The sequence below is a fragment of the Ipomoea nil genome, unplaced genomic scaffold, assembly GCF_001879475.1.
Source record: "Ipomoea nil cultivar Tokyo-kokei standard unplaced genomic scaffold, Asagao_1.1 scaffold2441, whole genome shotgun sequence".
Lineage (NCBI taxonomy): Eukaryota > Viridiplantae > Streptophyta > Magnoliopsida > Solanales > Convolvulaceae > Ipomoea > Ipomoea nil.
This window is the reverse complement of record NW_017618869.1, coordinates 152,330-172,361: the sequence shown is the minus strand read 5'-3', so window position 1 is coordinate 172,361 and position 20,032 is coordinate 152,330. Positions and strand designations below refer to the sequence as shown.

Here is a 20,032-nt window from a genome sequence, read left to right as displayed (position 1 = left end):
ATATATATATATATATATATATATAATATATATTTATTTATATATATAATATAGATATACTATATTTAATATATCTAACAGAAAGTAAAATTCAAGTCTTTTATTACACATTGCTTTGTCATATTGTCAAATGTGGTAATGACAGAAGTGCACAATTTCATATTGAGTATCAAAATTAGATTAGTTCGATTTACCTTCTCATATTTCTAAGGGTGACTTCATTGGGTCTAGGATATCTTTATAATATTTTCATGTATGTTTTGGTATTTCCTTTTATGGATTATATTGAAGGCAACTTTATTTTATCATTTTGAAACCTTTTTGAAGTGTCAGTTTTATTAGAATTGAATTCTGTCTCTTTAATTTTGGAGTATTTTCCCTATTATATTGTTATTTATTCTATATGATAAACCAATGTTGTTTTCGTTTGTGCGTCTTTCGGGCGTTGCAGCTAAAGATCGAGTTGTTTCAATTCAATTCCCAGCAAAAATGGTTAACCCAAACGCAGGAGGATGAGCCCCTGGCACTCCTGCTGGAAGAACTTATAATTCAGAAATTGAGGGATTGTTTCCAGACTGCAATGAAGGAGATTGCTGCAAATGGTTACAGACTTACAGTATGGAGTTCTGGGTTTTGGGTTTTATATTGGGAAGAATTATGATATCACTTCAAACATTGTAGCTGGCTAAGCAGAAGGAGTTTGATCCCTGTGAGCGCTACATATTTGAGAGTGTGGAAAGCTTGGCGAATTATGCGTTGTGGAGATGGTGAATGTGGTGAAACAATCAAGTGAAGCCATATCTGAGTGTGGCTGATGCAAAAAATGAATGAGAAGACAAAAAAGGAGGATCGGAGGATAAGTTGATAGCTAAGGCAGAAGAGAAGAGGGTGAAGTATGAGGAACGCATGAAGGAGTTAAGAGATCAAATCTCTGCACTTAAAGTGGGGGAGCTAGCGTGCAATTTCTGGGCAAGATGCAGCAGCCATGAAAACGACGCAAAAGGGAATGTGTTATGTGCTTGAGTGTGAATAAAAGAATAGTTTTCCTCCTCCAAAAGATCAGCTCGTTAGATCAGAGTATGTACACTGCGATACCCGAAAGCCATGAGAACAAGAAGCTAGGCTAAGTTGATAAATGATAATGGCATGCATGCATGCAATTCAAGAAATGCAAGAGTTCGATCTAGTGCTTCATTGGCTGCATGCTCAGCATTCCAGAATTTTAATTATTTTCAATAATGGTTGCATGCAATTTCTTCATAATATTTTCATATTTTGGTATTTCCTTTTCTGGTCCTATTATATTGTTATTTATTCTACTAGTATTTTCACATGTGCGATGCACGGAATGGATTTGTTTTAATATATTAAGAATATTTGAATTGATATATAATTATTTAAATTAGAACATCAAATATCATATAGTGCAATTAAAGATATGGTTTAGATCGTTTATATATTTTGATGTTATCATACGGAGCCAAAGGGGGGGCAGGTGCCTCCCCTCCCCTCACTCCACCCCCACCCCCACCCCATATATAATTTTTGTATGTATATATGTATATATAGTACATGTGTTACTATTAGTAAAATAAAACTATTGAATGTCAACAATAATTGATTTAGATGAGTTAGTTGAGCACATGTTGAGTTATGATAAAGGATAGGGGTTTGGAGTTTGGCATTAACATAGTTTATAGTTGGCTTCAACAGTTTTTTTTTTTTCTCTCTTTTTAATATTTAATACACACACATATATATAACGTTCTTTTATATTAATAATGAGATGTGTTTATTTTTTTTTAAATGATCTCTTTTGTTTTAATGTTTCGCCTTTACTGAAAAAAAATTGCTCCTCATTCCAAACATTTTCGATGTGCGATCAAAATGATATAAAAAGGAAAGTTTGTGGCTCCCCTTTGTCTTTTTTTTTTTAATAAAAAAATTAATTTTATTTTGTCTATAGTTTTGTTTTGATTATTATATTATTATATTATTGATATCATTATTATTACATAATTGTAATTATACTATTATTATGGTCACGATTAGTTTGATTACCATAATAATTATTAGTCAATTATAATATTATTTGTGTAATTATTAGCTTAATTACCATAATAATTATTAGATTCGTATAGTAATAATTTGGGAGATATAAAAATACTTTTTTATACATATAAAAATTAAATGTTGAAGTATACACAATTCTACTCATTTTCTTATTCATTTTTAAAAAATGAACCAAAAACACAAAGACATTTTCTGAAAAATGAATCAAAGACAATTTTCTGCAGCCAAACATTGAAAAGAAAAATATTTTCTGAAAAATAACTCATTTTCCAGAAATTATTTTCCTACTTTCCAAACGAACTTTAATATCCATACAATTAATTTGTTAATTTCCCTAATAATTATTAGATAATAGCCTTGTTCGATTATTGACAAATTCACCAAAATTTTAATCAATCTGTCATTTTAACATTTTGTTTTTAATCAAAACAACAAAAATATTATTTAATAACTCCGCAAATTGCTCCAAACTTCTAAAAACAAAAACAATACATATACATTTTGGGAAAATATTAAGATTAATCTTTTCCCAAAACCTCATAATAAATAATAAATTAATTAATTAATTAATTAATTAATTAGAAAAACTAAAATAAGAAGCCATTAAGATTTTTTTTTTAATATAAGAGCCTTTTGACTTCTCAATACTTGTCCACGTTCATGGCAAGCAATTATGTTTGGAAGAGGAGCATTGCTCCTCTTATATAGAGGAGTTCAAGAGCTTCTCTTTCCAAACATTTTCGATACGTGACCAAAATGATCCCACATCATTTACAAAGACGAGCCCGTGTCTCCTTTTTTTTCTTTCTTTTTTTCTTTTTAAATTTAAATTTTATTTTGTATATAGTTTTGTTTTGATTAATTATTATATTATTAATATTATTTTTATTCTAATTTTATTTTATTATTACATTATTACATAACAATAATAATAATAATAATAATAATAATAATAATAATATAAATTTTCTTTTAGACAATTTTCTACTGTGCAGCCAAACATTAAAAAGAAAAAAGTTTTCTGAATAATAACTCATTTTTCAGAAATCATTTTCCTACTTTCCAAACGAACTTTAATATCTATACAATTAATTTTTTAAATACCATAATAATTATTAGATAATAGCCTTGTTTGATTATTGATAAATTCGCCAAAATTTTATCAAATTCGTCATTTTAAAATTTTCTTTAATAAAAAATTCAAAAATATTATTTAATAACTCAGCAATTTGCTCCAAACTACTAAAACAAAAACAATACATATATTTTGGGTTAATATTTTCCAAACACCACTAATAAACAATTTTTTTTTTAAAAAAAAAAAAAACAAAACAAAAATAAGAAGCCTTTAAACTAAGACTTCTTAAATATGAGCCTTTTGGCTTCTCAATACTTGCCCACTATGATGGGCAAAGGAGCATTGCTCCTCTAATATAAAGGAGCTCAAGAGCTCCATTTTTCAAACATTTTCAATGTGGATCAAAATCAAAATGATCCCATCATTCACAAAGGGGAGCTCGCGGTTCACCTTTGTCTTTTTTCTTTTTAATTTTAATTTTATTTTGTATATAGTTTTGTTTTGATTATTAATAATATTTTTATTATTATTGTAATGTAATTTTATTTTATATTTACATTATTACATAATAATAATATAAATTTTCTTTTAAGACAATTTTCTGCTGTGCAACCGAACATTAAAAAGAAAAATATTTTCTGAAAAACAAAAAAAAAAAAAAAAAACTAAGATAAGAAGTCATTAAGCTAAGGGTTCTTAAATAAGAGCATTTTGACTTCTTAACACTTGCCCACGTTGAAGGGCAAACAATTGTGTTTGGAAGAAGAGCATTAGAGGAGCTCAAGAGCTCATTTTTTCAACATCTCCCACATCAATCCTCTTATATAGAGGAGCTCAAGAGTTCCTTTTTTCAAACATTTTCGATGTGGGATCAAAATGATCCCACATCATTTACAAAGGGGGGCACGTGGCTCGGCAGGCTCTCCTTCGTCTTTTTTTTTTTTTTTTTTAAATTTTAATTTTATTTTGTATATAGTTTTGTTTTGATTATTATTATATTATTATTAATATTAATATTATTGTTATTGTTATTGTAATTTTATTTTATTATTACAACATTACATAATTACATAATAATAATAATATAAATTTTCTTTTAGACAATTTTCTATTGTGCAACCGAACATTAAAAAGAAAAATGTTTTCTAAAAAAAAATTAAAACAAAAAGTCATCATTAAGCTAAGGCTTCTTAAATAATAACTTTTTGGCTTCTCAATACTTGCCTACGTTGATGGGCAAACAATTATGTTTGCAAGAGGAGCATTGCTTCTCTTATATAGAGAAGCTAAAGAACTCATCTTTCCAAACATTTTCGATATGGGATCAAAATGATCCCACATCATTTACAAAGGGGAGCCACGGCTCTCCTTTGTCCATTTTTTTTTTCTTTTTTATATAGATTTTATTTTGTATATAGTTTTGTTTTGATTATTATTATATTATTAATTATTAATTATTAATATTATATATTATTATTATTGTAATTTTAATTTATTATTACATTATTACATCATAATAATAATAATAATAATAATAATAATAATAATAATAATAATAATATAAATTTTCTTTTAGACAATTTTCTGCTGTGCAGCCAAACATTAAAAAGAAAAATAATTCATTTTTTAGAAATTATTTTCCTACTTTTCAAACAAACTTTAATATCTATACAATTAATTTATTAAATGCCATAATAATTGTTAGATAATGACCTCGTTTGATTATTGACAAATTCGTCAAAATTTTAACAAATTCGTCATTTTAACATTTTGTCTTTAATCAAAACACTAAAAATATTATTTAATAACTTAGCAATTTACTCCAAACTACTAAAAACTAAAACAACACATATACATTTGGGTCCTTATGGCCAAATCACCGATGGAAACTGGCTGGAAAAACTTAAACCTTTTTAGTTTTTTTATTCATGAGGGCAAAATAGTATTTTTACGCATGCTGCTTCTTCTTCTTCGCGTTCATGAGCTATGGCAAAGAGTTGCCTCTACTTCCAAGAAAGAATAGCTCCAAGAATCGAAGCCCCAGGTTCAGAAGCAAGGTATGTTTTTTATCCTCACCTTTTTCTTCATGTATACTGCGCATTTCTTGATTAATCTTCCCCAGATCGCACGGTATAAAGCTCTATAAGATATCTAAACTCCCAGAAATATTCTTCTCCCTATTCTAGCCACAACCATCCTCCCAATTCCAGCCACGACCAAAACATAATTGTAGTATTGGTTGTGGTCTTGTGGGTGATGGTTTATTTATAGTGTTGAAGTGTAGATATTCATGTAAATATTGATTCTGAATTTTAAATTTATCTCCAATCAATTAATGTTAGAAACATAACATAATTATTGCAATGTTAATTCTCAATTATGGATCAACAATTATTACTCAAATTAATTTTGTGAATTACTCTCATTATTCACTTTTATTTTCTTTTCATCTTTATTTAATTATTTATGATGATTATGCCTAATCATTTTGCTTTTATATATATATATATATATATATATATATATATATATATATATATATAGAGAGAGAGAGAGAGAGAGAGAGAGAGAGAAAGATATAATATATAATATATGCAATATTTTATAAATTAATGATACAAACATATTATGTTGACTAATTTAATAATTATGTTGATGTTGATTTGTAATTAAAATTACATAAATTTATAAATTAATGTGAATACAATAAATACTTTCACAATTTGGAGGGAAATTTTTTTCCCTAATATATATATAGAGATAGAGATATAGTAAATTTCATCTAACAAGAATTTCAAATGGTCGTGAGATATGTAAGAGTAAATTCGACCAAATTAGAAAGACAATTCATTCACTATCCAGAAAAAGATTAGTACAAATGAGAGGAGGGAAAGATATTCACTCCATGCAACCAGAGAAAATGATTCCCAAGCTAATAAATGGGCAATCCAATTCGCTGACTGCTTGACAAAAGAGATACAAGTGTTAGGAAACTGAGCTAACAAATCTTTAATGTCCAAAAGAACTAAATCAAAAGAAGAAAACCCAAGCAGGGAGGCCATGAATAATCTGCAGAGCATCCGTCTCTATGTAAATATTGGCTAAAGGACAAAGGTTTGGACAGTTCTTAAATTTTCCTTACACTCTGAAATAATATGTACAAATATGACACATGTGAAATCCCCTTGTATACAATGGGAAGAACAAAATACATGCTATTGCTGCAAAAAGGAGATAGAGATAGAGAACCATGCAACTGTGCATATTAATGCCATCTTTTTGAATCAGGTCTTGTCAGATTGGTTTTGGCTTAAAATTTTGCTCCTACCTGTAAAGAAATTTATAGGTTCATTCCATTCAACATAGCAGTTAATCAACAAAAAGGTATAGTTTCATACCACCAGTCGAGTGTTGCAAAGAATGACGGGAATCGCTTGGCGATTTTGGAGCCGTACGTTAGGACTTGTTGCAACTCAGCTAGGAGTTAATTTTGATTAACTTGATGCGATTTCTTCCTCTTTAACGTCTGTAAGAAGGAACTACAAAGGAACAATCAATCCATCAATCATAGAAAAGGAATCGGATATTTAACTAATTCGCTCCTAAATATCTAAATATCTAAAGATCTCAGCATTGCTATAGCGATTGTTGTCATGTCTAAAAAAAATCATCATTTAGACATTCAGGAACTAGTGGGGAAGTTGTTGCTTCGAGAGGAACATGCATACCTCAAAGTGTTCGTCCCGCGTTTCTCACCATTGACTCCAGGCGTTGTATTTTTGACATCTTTCCCTGGAGTATTTTTGACATCTTTCCCAGGTCGCAATCTATCTATCTCCTCATCCCTTTTACCTATTGTATCCTTGAGAGATGCAACCTGCAGAATCAAATAGATTTAGTTAGAAGGCAAAGCATTTAGTTTCTTCAATGCATAAAAAAACAATTTATTTTCTTGCTTCAACTCTTAGAAACAGAAAACAGACAGGCATTTTAAAACGTTGCTACTAAAAAGTTGACTATAAAGGTGGATAAGGATAGCAAATTGCCATACTAATTGTTTAGTTTCAAAGGATGATAATAACATTACCAAGGGCAAAAGAAAAATCGCCTTCTATAGTTTTTTATTCACTGTTGTTTCTACAACAATATATCTCCTTTTGTTGGGCGGAGACCGGTAAAGGACCAAGCTCATCAATTGGTGGCTAGGGGGTTTGTTGGGTAAAGGCCAGTGAAGGGCCAAGTCTAGCACCTTGCCTCTCGAAAATGTGGTAGCGGTCAATAAGGAGATAAAGTTGCGCATTCGCTACTAGCTATAGCTTTTGGCTTAGTGGTAAGTACTTGATCTTAACAAGTGGCATCAGAGCCAGACCGGTAAAAGGTCAAATCCATCAATTGGTGGCCCTGCAACTCGAAAATGTGATGGCGGTTTATAAGGAGAAAAAGTTGCGCCTTCGCTATTAGCTATAACGTTTGGCGTAGTCAAGGGCGGAGCCAGAAATTCTTGGTTAGGGGGGCCAAATTTATAGAATAAATTTATCATGTTAGTCGATATTAATACTAACCATACAATATCATTATATATAACATACATAATTGTGCTAATTATTATTGATAATTGTTAGAAATGAATAGTCATGGGAGATGGATAGGCGTAGAAATGAATAAACATAGGAGGTGAAGAGGCTGTAAAACTGCCCCCTCTTGTGTATATATAGATCTATGTTGTAGCAGTGAATAACAGACAGTAAAAGGAGAAACACATTCTTTGAAATCCTTTCTTTCTAGCAACATGGTATCAGAGCCGGTGAGAGTGAGGTAGTGGGCTGTGCTCGGAACAAGGAGGTGACGCCAGAGCTCGAGCCACGCCGCTATCGGAGCCCCCACGCGCCGCCGCCGTGCAGCTGCTCCGACGCCACGCACAGCGCGTGAGTGATTTTCCGGCACCTTCTTCGACGGCGACTACTCTGGGGGGCTTGCCGTGAGGAGTAGGTTCTGCCCATGTATGTTTTGTAGAGTTTTGGGTTGTTGATGTTCTGCATTTAGGGTGTTTTGTGGAGTTTTGGGTTGTTGATGTTCTGCACTTAGGGTTTGCGATTATCTCCTGGGTTGAACGTGAGACGGCAGCCAAGGCAGAAGAAAGTAATGGGAATATTACTATTTATATCACAAGGAAATTATACTAACGAAGGGTATAATAGTCAAGGTGGGGGTGGTCGCCATCGAGGACGTGGTGGAAGAGGTCGTGCAACCTTTGTCCAAATAGGTAATCCTATTGCATGTGTGTCTTCTTCGTCTACACAGTGGGTCATTGACTCCGGAGCTAGTGACCATATGACAGGTAATTCTAAGGTGTTCTCCACATATTCCCCATCTAACCCTGGGGGCTATGGTTACTCTAGGGTCATCTGTTCCAATTTTGGGTAGAGGTAGTGTTGTTGCAACCTCATCATTACCCCTGTCATCTATATTATATCTTCCAAAGTTTCCCTTTAATTTGCTTTCTGTTAGCCAAATCACACGGTCTTTGAATTGTTCTATCACCTTTTTCCCGGGTTATTGTTTATTTCAGGATCTTTTGACGAAGAAGATTATTGGTAAGGGGAAGGAAGTTAGAGGACTGTATGTATTGGAACAGTCCACATCTCCGTCCAAGACCATGTTAGTGATATCTCTCCTATCCAGCTACATTGTTGGTATGCTCACCCAACACTGTCAGTTCTAAGGAAACTCTTTCCTAGTTTAGAATCACTGTCTACTTTGCAGTGTGAGTCATGTGAGTTTGCTAAACATTGTCGGGTTTCTTACCCTCCTCGTGTCAATAAAAGATTACGATCTATATTTGAACTTGTTCATTCCGATGTCTGGGGTCCTTGTCATGTCACAGGGAAGAATGGGTTTAGATATTTCGTAACATTTGTGGACGATTTCTCTAGATGTACATGGTTATATCTTATGAAATTTAGAGATGAGTTGTTTACAATTTTTTGTAATTTTTGTGCTGAGATCAAAACCCAGTTTAATACAACTATTAAGTGTGTGCGGAGTGACAATGCACAAGAGTATTTCTCTAAACCTTTTTCCACTTATATGGGCCAACATGGGATTGTTCATCAGTCCTCGTGTGCGTATACCCTCAGCAGAATGGAGTGTCAGAAAGGAAAAACCGTCATTTGTTAGAAGTAGCTCGGGCAATTTTGTTTCAAATGAAAGTGTCTAAGGTCTTTTGGTTTGATGCTGTTCATACTGCGTGTCTGCGTGTTTCCTGATCAATCGGATGCCTTCGTCAGTCCTTCAAGGTCAAATTCCTTATTCTTTGGTGTATCCGACTGAACCCCTTTTATTCTTTGGTGATTTGGTTGAGGAAGTCTACATGGAGCAACCTCCTGGGTTTGTTGCTCAGGGGGAATCTGGGAGAGTGTGTAAATTGAAGAAGTCTCTATATGGCCTAAAGCAGTCTCCACGAGTTTGGTTTGGGAGGTTTAGTAGTGTGATTATTGGGTTTGGTATGCAGAGGAGTATGTGTGATCATACTGTCTTTTTCAAGCATACTAATGATGGGTGCATTCTCTTGATTGTTTATGTTGATGATATAGTAATCACAGGTAGTGATGCAGTAGGGATTGAAACTCTTAAATTTTTCCTCAAAGAAAAGTTTCACACGAAAGATTTGGGAGTGTTGAAGTATTTTCTAGGGATTGAAGTTGCTCGCTCTCGGAAAGGAATATTTCTTTCTCAAAGGAAATATGTGCTAGATTTGCTTGATGATACTGGGTTGTTGGGATCAAAACCATGCGTGACCCCCCTATGGAACAGGGTGTTAGACTTGTGGCTGGTGAAAGAGAGGCCTTTGACTCTCCAGAGAGATATAGGAAGTTGGTGGGAAAGTTGAACTATCTCACCATTACGCGTCCGGATATTGCTTTTCCAGTCAGTGTAGTAAGTCAGTTCATGCGAACACCTACGCGAACTCATTGGGAGGCAAAAGTTCGAATTGTAAAGTATCTCAAGAATGCGCCCGGTAAAGGCATTCTGTATGATGATCGTGGACATATGAGAGTTGAGGCATTTTCAGATGTTGATTGGGCAAGTTCATTGAGCGACAAGAGGTCTACAACAGGGTATTGTGTGTTCGTAGGAGGTAATTTGGTTTCTTAGAAAAGTAAGAAACAAACTGTTGTGGCTCGGTCCAGTGCAGAATCTGAGTATAGGGTGATGGCTCATGTGACGTGTGAGATAACTTGGGTACACAATATATTGAACGAGGTTGGCGTGGAAGTGATGAAACCCATACATTTATGGTGTGATAATCAAGAAGCTATACACATTTCAAATAATCCAGTGTTCCATGAACGCACCAAGCATATTGAGGTAGATTGTCATTTTGTGCGTGAAAAGGTTCAACAAGGCTTAATTTCTATGGCTCATGTTCGTAGTGGCGATCAACTAGCTAATTTGTTCACCAAAGGGCTCAGCAGGGACAGGGTTGAATATATTTGTAACAAGCTGGGCATGATTAATATCTATGCTCCCGCTTGAGGGGAAGTGTTAGAAATGAATAGTCATGGGAGATGGATAGGCATAGAAATGAATAGACATAGGAGGTAAAGAGGCTGTAAAACTGCCCCCTCTTGTGTATATATAGATCTATGTTGTAGCAGTGAATAACAGACAGTAAAAAACAGACAGTAAAAGGAGAAACACATTCTTTGAAATCCTTTCTTTCTAGCAACAATAATTATTTTTATTTATACTATGTGCAATAATATATGAAATATATAATTATATGAGTACAATTGTTAAGGTTGTCAAAAATTACTTTCGAATTTTTCGCATAACACAAAATATATATAATAGTAAAAAAAAATAAAAAATAATTATAGTAATTTTTATCACTAAGTTATAGGGTAATTGTAGAATTCATCTGTAATTGTTGGTCATTCTCACTTTTAGTCCTTAAGATATACGGAATACTCCGTAATTGATGTTGTAAATTTTGTTCGTTTACAAACAAAACATTAGGGACCGAAATTTTCAAAGCTAATCATTTAACTTACCAAATATATATCCTAAAAGTGTAAATAAATAATAAAAACACACAATAAGTTATTAATTAATTAATAAACTAATAAAACTAAAACATATATATACCTCAAATTTAGAGAGTAATGAAATTAAGTTAGATATGTAATACCCTCCATTATTGAAATCTTGGCAAAAGAAATAAGCTAATTAATAAAGAAATATGGTGAATTTGATTATTTGATTTATTTACTTTCACTTAATTAATTTGGAATTTTATATATATATATATATATATATATATATATATATATATATATATATATATATATATATATATATTGAATTCATTTAATATATACATAATAGTTTAAAAAAAACTAGAAGGGGCCAAAATTGTAATTTAACCATATTATAATAATATATAATATATACATATATAACTATTTAAAAATGGGGGTGGGGGAAGGCTCCCCTACCCCAAGGGGTGGCTCCGCCCCTGGGCGTAGTGGTAAGCACTTGATTTTAACACCTTCTAACGACTAATATCTAATGCTTTCTTCTCATGATGAAAGACATTTTGAGTATGACTCTTTAAAGGTTTTGAGGAGTAAAATGTGTAGAGTGATAAAAGAGTACCTGTTCCATCAACTCTTTGACATCCTTGCTATCTTTGCTGCTCTTGGCAGCGCCTAGCTCTACTCCAGATACCCTTTCAGCAAATTTTAAGGTGCTTATGGACTCAGAATATGAACTATGGTCGGGATTAAGCTGCACAAACATAAGTGTCTTTGCTTGACCTCCTATTCACAAAATACATAAATAAATAAGTTCGATTGTTATAGATGGAAGCATATTTGGAAATCCTTTAATTTCGTAATTCTAGTAAAAGTTTGGAAGGTATCTGTTATAAAAATATCCAAATGCATTCTTTGTTTAGAACCGAGTTTAAGGCAGCAGAGGATCTATGAATAAAATAAACAAAAAGAGCAATTGCAAGTGAAGCTCCCTTCCATTTTTTTTGGGTGACGAGGGAAACCCGGAGTGTACTGGGTAAACCCAACCTTGTGTCCTAGGCCGGCAAAGGACCACAAGAAGGTAAACCAGACTAGGTTGCCCATAGCTGACCGGCTCAAACCAAGAAGGATGGGATTCGAACTCATGACCTTGTGGAAGTTTGTATCCATTAGTCAATTTAGCTGGGACTACCCCCAACCTCCCTTCCATTTTGTCTCTCCTTCTGTCCACTCACCCTCTATGTCTCTGAGGGGAGGAGGGCACAAATATCCATTTGCAGTGTTTTGTCTTTCAAAATATATGGAATTTAATGCCATGGGTTCAGTATGAAATAGACGGGAAAAAGGGTGTACCTAATGAGCTTTGAAGAACTTGAGTAAGTTTGCTGTTTCGGTATGGAACATGAGAGCTTTTTTGTGCTAAAGCCGATATGACATCTCCGAGGGCCGCCAAAGACTTGTTTATGTGCTGTGCCTCCTTTAGCCTATCGCCTTTTACCTCTGAGCGGTCTACTCTTTCACTTCCTGCAAGATCCACTAAATGAAGACTGCTCCGCATAGAGGAACCACCCTTCAAATCCGTCCCACAAACATGAATAGTCACAACGCTGTGCCATGCATCACGATTAGTTCTATAAACATATGCTCAGAGTCTAAAGAGACTTTAAAGATGACCTCAGAGTCTATCCGTTATCGAACCTGTGTGATCGGCTGCTTCTTTCGTTTAGGGCAGTTGAACTTTTTGCCCTGTTCTTTAATCCAATATTCATTAGGTCCAAAACATCAGAGGTTTCTTTGACTGGATACATGCTAGCATCTGGGACGGCTAACCCGTTTGGTTGGGTTGTAGGCAAAACTGAAAGAGTGTGAAAATTAAGGAACACAAATATTTTTAACATTGCAGTTTGACTCAACTAAAAATTGAAACAAAGGTTAATGTCAAAAAAGAAGGCCATAACATGCTAAAAATAAGTATTTGAGGATATCTTTTCTGAGGGCCATTGCTTGACAGTAAGTCACGAATTTGTTCATTATATATTTCTACCATTTGAACCGATATCTCATATGCTATGGCGTTCCGCCTCTTTTGTGAAATCTGGAAGAGGTCGTTTAAAGACCGATAGTTGACACCCCAATCCTCTTCAGTTGCTCCATCGGGGCCAGTCTGGAGGGTAACATCACTCCACGCAACAACATTAGGAATACAGGACCCACAAATATAAGCAAGAAAAATGTACAGAGAGAGGTGCTTACCATTGTGTAAGTTTTTCCCGAGCCTGTCTGGCCATACGCAAATATACATACACTATAACCATCCAAAACCGATCTTATCAAGGGCTGTATATCTGAAAATACTTGAGCTGAAAATATAAACAAATAATTTTAGAAAAACACACACGCAGACAACAACTAAAATTCATCAAGTCGGATGTTGTTTCAAAAACCTTGTGTTGCAGCGGGATTATAGACCTTATTAAACGTGAATGAACGCCGTCCCTCTTTAACTTGTTTCGAAGGATTCATGACAATTAACTCCCCATTATCACCAACATATTCAACGATTGTCTGTTTGTCCTTTTGTCCGGGAAGAAATGGCCTTACCCGGCAGTATACTCGAATATTTCCTAATTATCATAGAACTATTAGAAAATAAATATAATCTAGTAAAGTACACAAAAATATTCCAGTGTACAACTTATTAGAAGAAAAAAAAAAGTCACCTTTTAACTCCTGGACTTCGTTGTGTAGCTTTTTGTTTTCAGCAAGAACTATACAATAGTGTGAAGCTGTATCTTCCAATGCTTTGGTCTTCACACCTATAGTTAAATTTTAATTTCATATGAATTGAAAATTACAATTTTAACCTTACAATTGAGTAAAATAAAAATGAGCTTAATCGACCTAAGCGATTGAATTCATCTATGTAGATCTTCTGTGTTTTCACGACTTCTTGCCTTATTGACTGGGAAGAAAATTTCAGCTCCTGAAATGATTAACTAACTTGAAAGTGAAAACGATAGAAAAGTTGGAAACCGTGGAATATAGAAAAAATAAGAAAAAAGAAAAAAGATTTTCAAAGCTTACACGTAGTGCACCAAGCTGGAATTCTGTAAATATTTCGTAGATGCTCTGTTTCTTGATCCACCTCTGAGATTTTGTTTCATAAAGAATTTCGAGTTCCCTCGCTTTATTTCTTGATTCTGTTAAGAGGCTCATGACTTCCTTCAGTTTCTCCTCCAGATCTTGCTGAGATCCTCTAGCCTCTTTTTCCATTTTTGAGCAGCGTTGTTCATATGTTTTCCGAGCTGTTTCAAGTTCTTCCTTCAAAGCTTGAATCTCTTGTTGAGATCCACTAGCCTCATTTTCCATTTGTGAGTTGCATTTTTCATAAGTTTTCCGTGCTGTTTCAAGTTCTTGCTTCAAAGCTTCAATCTCTTTTTGAGATCCACTAGCCTCATTTTCCATTTGTGAGTTGCATTTTTCATAAGTTTTCCGTGCTGTTTCAAGTTCTTGCTTCAAAGCTTCAATCTCTTGTTGATATTCTCTAGCCTTATTTTCCATTTGTGAGCTGCGTTCATGAGTTTTCCGAGCTGTTTCAAGTTCTTCCTTCAAAGCTTGAATCTCTTGTTGAGACTCTGTCACTTCTTTTTCCACTTGTGAGCAGCGTTCTTCATAAGTTCTACGAGCTGTTTCAAGTTGTTGTTTCAATTCTTTCAAAGCTGCAATCTCTTGTTGAGACATTGTAGCTTCTTTTTCCATTTCTGAGCAGCGTTGTTCATAAGTCTTACGAGCTGTTTCAAGTTGTTGCTTCAAATCTGCAATCTCTTGTTGAGATCCGCTATCTTTGTTTTCCGCTTGTAAGCAGTGTTGTTCATAAGTTTTCCGAGCTGTTTCAAGTTCTTGTTTCAAAGCTGCGATCTCTTGTTGAGATCCACCGCCAATACTATTTTCCCCTGGTGTGCCGCATTGTTCAGAAGTTTTCCGGGTCGTTTCAAGTTCTTGCTTCAAAGCTACAATCTGTTGTTCCGCTTGGGAGCAGTCTCGTTGGTAAGCTTTCCAAGCTGTATCAAGTTCTTGCTTCAACGCTGCAATCTCTTGAACGGTTTCGTCATTTTCCTTCTTCAATCTAGCCACATCATGTTCCTCGCTTTTCTTTTTCACCTCCATCTTCGTCTTCTCGCTCTGTAATGTCAATCAAGAAAACACGAACTGCATCATATCGATCAAAGTTTGTCATCGAGGATGGTTTCAGACTTTCAGTTTCAGTAAACACGAATCAGAATCAAAAAGTCCAACACACGAAAGCATTCTTTCTCGTGTGTTGAATGACAACGAGAATAGTAGCGGACGTTGAGGTAGAAAAACGAAGGAAAACGCTGAAACAGAAATCATCCCACCTTAATTTGTTGCAGTTGGTTCATGACAATCTTCAAAAACAAAAGAAAAACAAAAATTCTCGTTATGTAAAGAAGCGTGGAATCGAGGGAAGAAAGGGAAATGTTTTGAGGCTTTAAAATGTGTCAATGCCAATGTATTATTGATACCTGCGTCTCTTCACTGGTACCAGTTGCGAGGGCTTCAAGCACTCTGATTCTCGACTGGTACTTCTCTTCCCGAGCTTTGAAAAGGTTGTTTTGCTTCACGCAAAAAAAATAATAATTGTCATACAGACCTGTTAAATTGCGAGAAATAGGATCAAACCCCTAAAGCATACATACCATTCTTAGGTGCTCTGCTTGAGTTGATATCCGTCGCTCAATCTCTTGCACTATTTTTTTCAACAAGCATGCTACACGCTGACAGATGGAAGCAACTAAACGAGTGTTAGAGTTAACATCATTTCGTGAACAGAACTGAACGCTGGGAGGCAACAAGCGTATCTCGTAATTTCCATACATGAGGGATTTCTCCATTCTTCCGCTCAATGCTTTCATCTATAATTCCATTCACAACGGTTAAAAGTGACTGCGTTGGTGCATTCTGTACACAAGAGAGATTGAATAGATCGTAAAAGACAACATAAATGAAAAAACAAAGTCCAACGGGTAGGTAAACGTATTGTTAAGCTTAGCTTACGTCCAAACTGTTCGACTTCATCATTTCTGAAATCTTTGAAGCCGGGAGATCCGCATAACTCTCTTGTTTAAGCTGAAATACTTCATGGAACTTGTGCCCAACATGATGCATCAGTGCAGCCGATGCCTCTAACCACACAAATTTAAAAATAAAAACAAAGAAGCGAGTAATTAAGAAAAATAAATAAGAAAAGGAAACGAAACCATGGCATAGTTTCAAAAATACCAAACTGTTGAAATATGAGAAATAGCCCAACCCTCAATCCATGTAATTTAAGAAACGATGATTATGATGGGTTTCCCATGTAGCAGAGTCTAACGGAATTAATCATATATAGGCATGGAATATAGCCAAATGAGTTAATGTCACATGGGGTCCTCCGAGTATAGTGGTTTTGCCACGTCTAGTCCTAAACTTTCAAATTGACTATTTGTGGTCCTTCGACTTTCAAATTTAACCATTCGTGGTAAGTTAACCACCCATAGTCCTTCAACTTTCAAAATGTAACCATCTGTAGACTGTAGTCCTCTTGAAAGGACCATGGTTGGTTAAATTTCGAAAGTTGGAGGACCATGGATGGTTAATTTGGACCACGAGTGGTTAAATTTGAAAGTCGAAGGACCACAAATGGTCAATTTGAAAGTTTAGGACTAAACGTGACAAAACCACTATACTCGGAGGATCTCAGATGGTAATAACTCATAGGCAAATGGAATTAGAAATATGGCTCGTTTCAGTCTTCAATAAAGTGGAACATCACAAAATATATTGTGTGGGCAAGTTAGGTTAATCTATCTACCAACAAGTACCTGCCATCACAGGACTACGTGTTAATCCACGCTTGTCTGATTTCCGCCTCTCGTCTCTGAAGGATGAAAAAGGACGAAACCGCTCGGATGTTCTACCTTGAGCATCATCACGCCCGTAACGTTCTACCATCGACTTCCACCTTGTCATTCTCCCAGATGCATCGGGTGATGCTGGTGAATTTAAGCTACTGCATCCCCCATCCTGCGGCCTAAATTGTGTTTGAAGTGCTATAAGGCAATCAAAAACATTTTTCATGGAACCCTGGCAAATTAGCAGCCATTCAACATGACTAAGTCCATGACCACCAAAGTCCAAACATTTACAGGGGGGCCTTGTAAGCTAGTATTAGTGACCGATAAGAATTAAGAACTACCTCGATCAAGAAGACAGATGCAGGTTTGCAGTGATACTTACATTTTCTAAGTCCGATGCCTGAAACCTAGGCAACTCCATTTTCTCCATAGCTAATAAAAACCTACTAAGGTTTTCCGAGCCCGAACTGGGGGAATTAGTAGAATCCCCATCCTAGAATAAACCACCGTTAGGATCAACTCTTAACTTTTTTTTTTGTAGTTACCAAGCAAAATTCATGACATTGATTACCTCTTCGGGTTTCAATTTACTCAGTAATTCGCACAGAACTCTACCGTCAATCAAGATTGCTCGTAGTTCCTCATCTGAGGCCTCTACTGACAAACTCAAATGAGGAAGCATACCGTTCATCCATTGCACTACAGTATCACGCTGCTTTACTGCACAACAAGAAAACAGGATAAGACAAGCTTATTCCAATCCAGGCAGATCAAGAAAAATATTATGTTTCGCACCTCCAGGCTCACTATTACTACTTGGCTGGGAGGGCTCTTGAGTTTCACCACTCGGGGATGCAATTGTAACGTTGAGCCTACGACACTCATTTACAGAATTCATGATGGCAAACTACCCGCCCCAGAGCTGGAAAAAGGAAAGAATATTATAAATTAAACGACCCTCAATACCATGTATACATAGAAGCAATCATCCTACTTAATACAGTTTTATATCAAACTTGAACAACAAACTTATATATATGTATGTATAAAGCAAACAAGTTCAGGTGATCTCAGATTGAACTCACTTAGAGAAGTGGGGTTCAAGAATACTTCATTCCATACACATTTCATCTCTTATAACACTGAAATGAAATATAAAATTTTCACAGTTGCCATTATTTTATGATCTCCTTAGTTCTCAGAGTAGAATGGCATGCCATTTAGTTGCCATTATTTTATGATCTAGGATTTCACAATTCAAAAACCCAGATTAATCTTGGCCTCTTACTATTACGGGAAAATGAGTGTGAGTTGCAGAAGAAAAAATTCACAATTTACGCAAAATGAATGATCGCAATTCGATCAGTGAACCCCATGACCACATTGAATGCAACTAAAACAATATTCATCTAAAATTCTCAACAGAAATCATGTTTCATATGCTCTAGAACTTCAAAATCAGGAAAAGTAACATGAACATTGATATCAAGAATGGCGATTATAAAGGAATTTGGCAACGAGATTGAATCTTTAACCTAAAAAAATTTTAAAAAAAAGATTGCAGATAATGGAATGCGAATGCAGAGACACCAACCTGCGCAATACAAGCAAAGGGCATTAAGATAGCGGAAATCATAATTTTATTAAGTTATGAATCATAATTGATTAATTGGTATCATTTTTTTAAGGAATTTTTTAGTTTTTTTCCTTTTCTTGGGTGTGTGTAGTCTAAAGAGTGTCGTTTTTTGTTGGTCTTCCTGCATTCCGTGTTTGTTTGGGTGTTCGGTGGAAGCTTGGAAGGTGGAAAAGCTGACCGCGCTCCGTTAACTTAGGACCTGCTTTCTCACCTCCGATGACTCATCTACCATACTATGCTTACTCTCTCACTATTTTTCCATTTTTCTCCTTTTGCTTTTTCGTTTATAATTTCATTTCCTTTTCATTTTGAAATTTGCAAAAAGAGAAAATTACACTTTTGGTCCTATGACTATAGTGGAGGTGGTAATTTCAATTCGTGACTTTTAAAACTAACAGATTTAGTCTTTTTAGTAAGCTTTTTTTTACACATTAAGTCCTTCCGGCTAAATCACCGGTGGATTTTGGCCGGAAAAACACAATTCTTTGTTTATTAAATATTTGAGGGGGTAAAATAGTCCATTTATGTTTGAGAAAAAAAGGGAAAACGCGATTATTCACACGTATTTTCCGGTGGTTGTAGCCGACACCGTTAATATCTCTGATCTCCGATCTCCTTATATTCATATTGCGGCTAAAAAGCCACCACGAAAAATACCTCCTAGCCGATCGCAACGAGGAATCGGTTATCCAGGACCGCCGCCACTGCGACTCCAAGGCCGCGAAATGGACTGTCGAATTCGTCGAGGTTGCGCACTTCGTGATCCGCCTGAAGAGCTGCTTCGGCAGATACTTAACCGCCGCCGACGAGCAGCAAAAATAAACCCCACGAAACCCAGATCGTAAAACCCGAAAATATTCCTTTCTTGACTACAAAAACAAACACACACCAAAAAAAAAAAAAAAAAAAAAAGAGAATTTATTCTTGAACTTTTAGTTTACGGTTAACAATTGATAATTTGAGGTTGTTAACGTTATTCCATTCATCATCGAATTAACTAAATAGATTTTTATTTTGGTCCTCCAGAATCCAGATTGAAACTGTAGCCCCCACCGTCGAAGAACACCAGATTGAATTTCATACTTGAAACATCAGTGCATTTTACCCCCCAAATACAAGAAGGAAGAAGAAGAACGAAGAAGTAGGAAGGAGAAGGAAGAAGAAGGAAGAAGAAAGAAGAATCTGAATTGACCATTTTACCCCCCAAATATTTAATAAATTAAGGGATTGTATTTTTCCGACCAAAATCCACCGGTGATTTGGCCGGAAGGACTTAATGTGTAAAAAAAAA

General features: G+C 35.0%; 1 protein-coding gene across 3 annotated transcripts; it reads right to left on the bottom strand.

Moving 5' to 3' along the window:
- Positions 1–6,030: 6,030 nt before the first annotated feature.
- LOC109152543 (kinesin-like protein KIN-14P) lies at positions 6,031–18,985 on the bottom strand. Of its 3 annotated transcripts, none has more exons than XM_019300243.1 (24): positions 18,700–18,982; positions 18,191–18,247; positions 17,901–18,027; positions 17,677–17,825; positions 17,488–17,598; positions 17,073–17,334; positions 16,264–16,391; positions 16,084–16,167; positions 15,906–15,983; positions 15,732–15,824; positions 15,585–15,614; positions 14,272–15,369; positions 14,089–14,170; positions 13,908–14,003; positions 13,632–13,811; positions 13,441–13,547; positions 13,173–13,351; positions 12,886–13,050; positions 12,541–12,794; positions 11,810–11,973; positions 6,954–7,028; positions 6,880–6,914; positions 6,550–6,690; positions 6,031–6,479 (listed from the first exon to the last, which is right to left on the bottom strand). In XM_019300243.1, the coding sequence occupies exons 3-23, from the start codon at positions 18,001–18,003 to the stop codon at positions 6,636–6,638; spliced, it is 3,528 nt and encodes a 1,175-aa protein (XP_019155788.1). In that variant the 5' UTR covers positions 18,004–18,027; positions 18,191–18,247; positions 18,700–18,982; the 3' UTR covers positions 6,031–6,479; positions 6,550–6,635. The 3 variants fall into 3 exon arrangements, with proteins under 3 accessions (XP_019155788.1, XP_019155789.1, XP_019155790.1); XM_019300244.1 differs by having other exon boundaries at positions 6,550–6,677; positions 6,880–6,915; positions 6,955–7,028; XM_019300245.1 differs by lacking the exons at positions 6,031–6,479; positions 6,550–6,690; positions 6,880–6,914; positions 6,954–7,028 and having other exon boundaries at positions 11,860–11,941; positions 18,700–18,985.
- Positions 18,986–20,032: the final 1,047 nt, after the last annotated feature.

What these genes read in the sequence shown, in the direction of transcription:
- LOC109152543 (XM_019300243.1), bottom strand. Translation starts at nt 18,003, where the DNA reads ATGAATTCTGTAAATGAGTGTCGTAGGCTCAACGTTACAATTGCATCC. An exon ending in TAGTAATAGTGAGCCTGGAG is followed by an intron (nt 17,826 to 17,900) that starts GTGCGAAACATA and finishes CTTGTTGTGCAG; the next exon opens with TAAAGCAGCGTGATACTGTA. An exon ending in AGTTCTTCAAAGCTCATTAG is followed by an intron (nt 11,974 to 12,540) that starts GTACACCCTTTT and finishes TTTTGTGAATAG; the next exon opens with GAGGTCAAGCAAAGACACTT.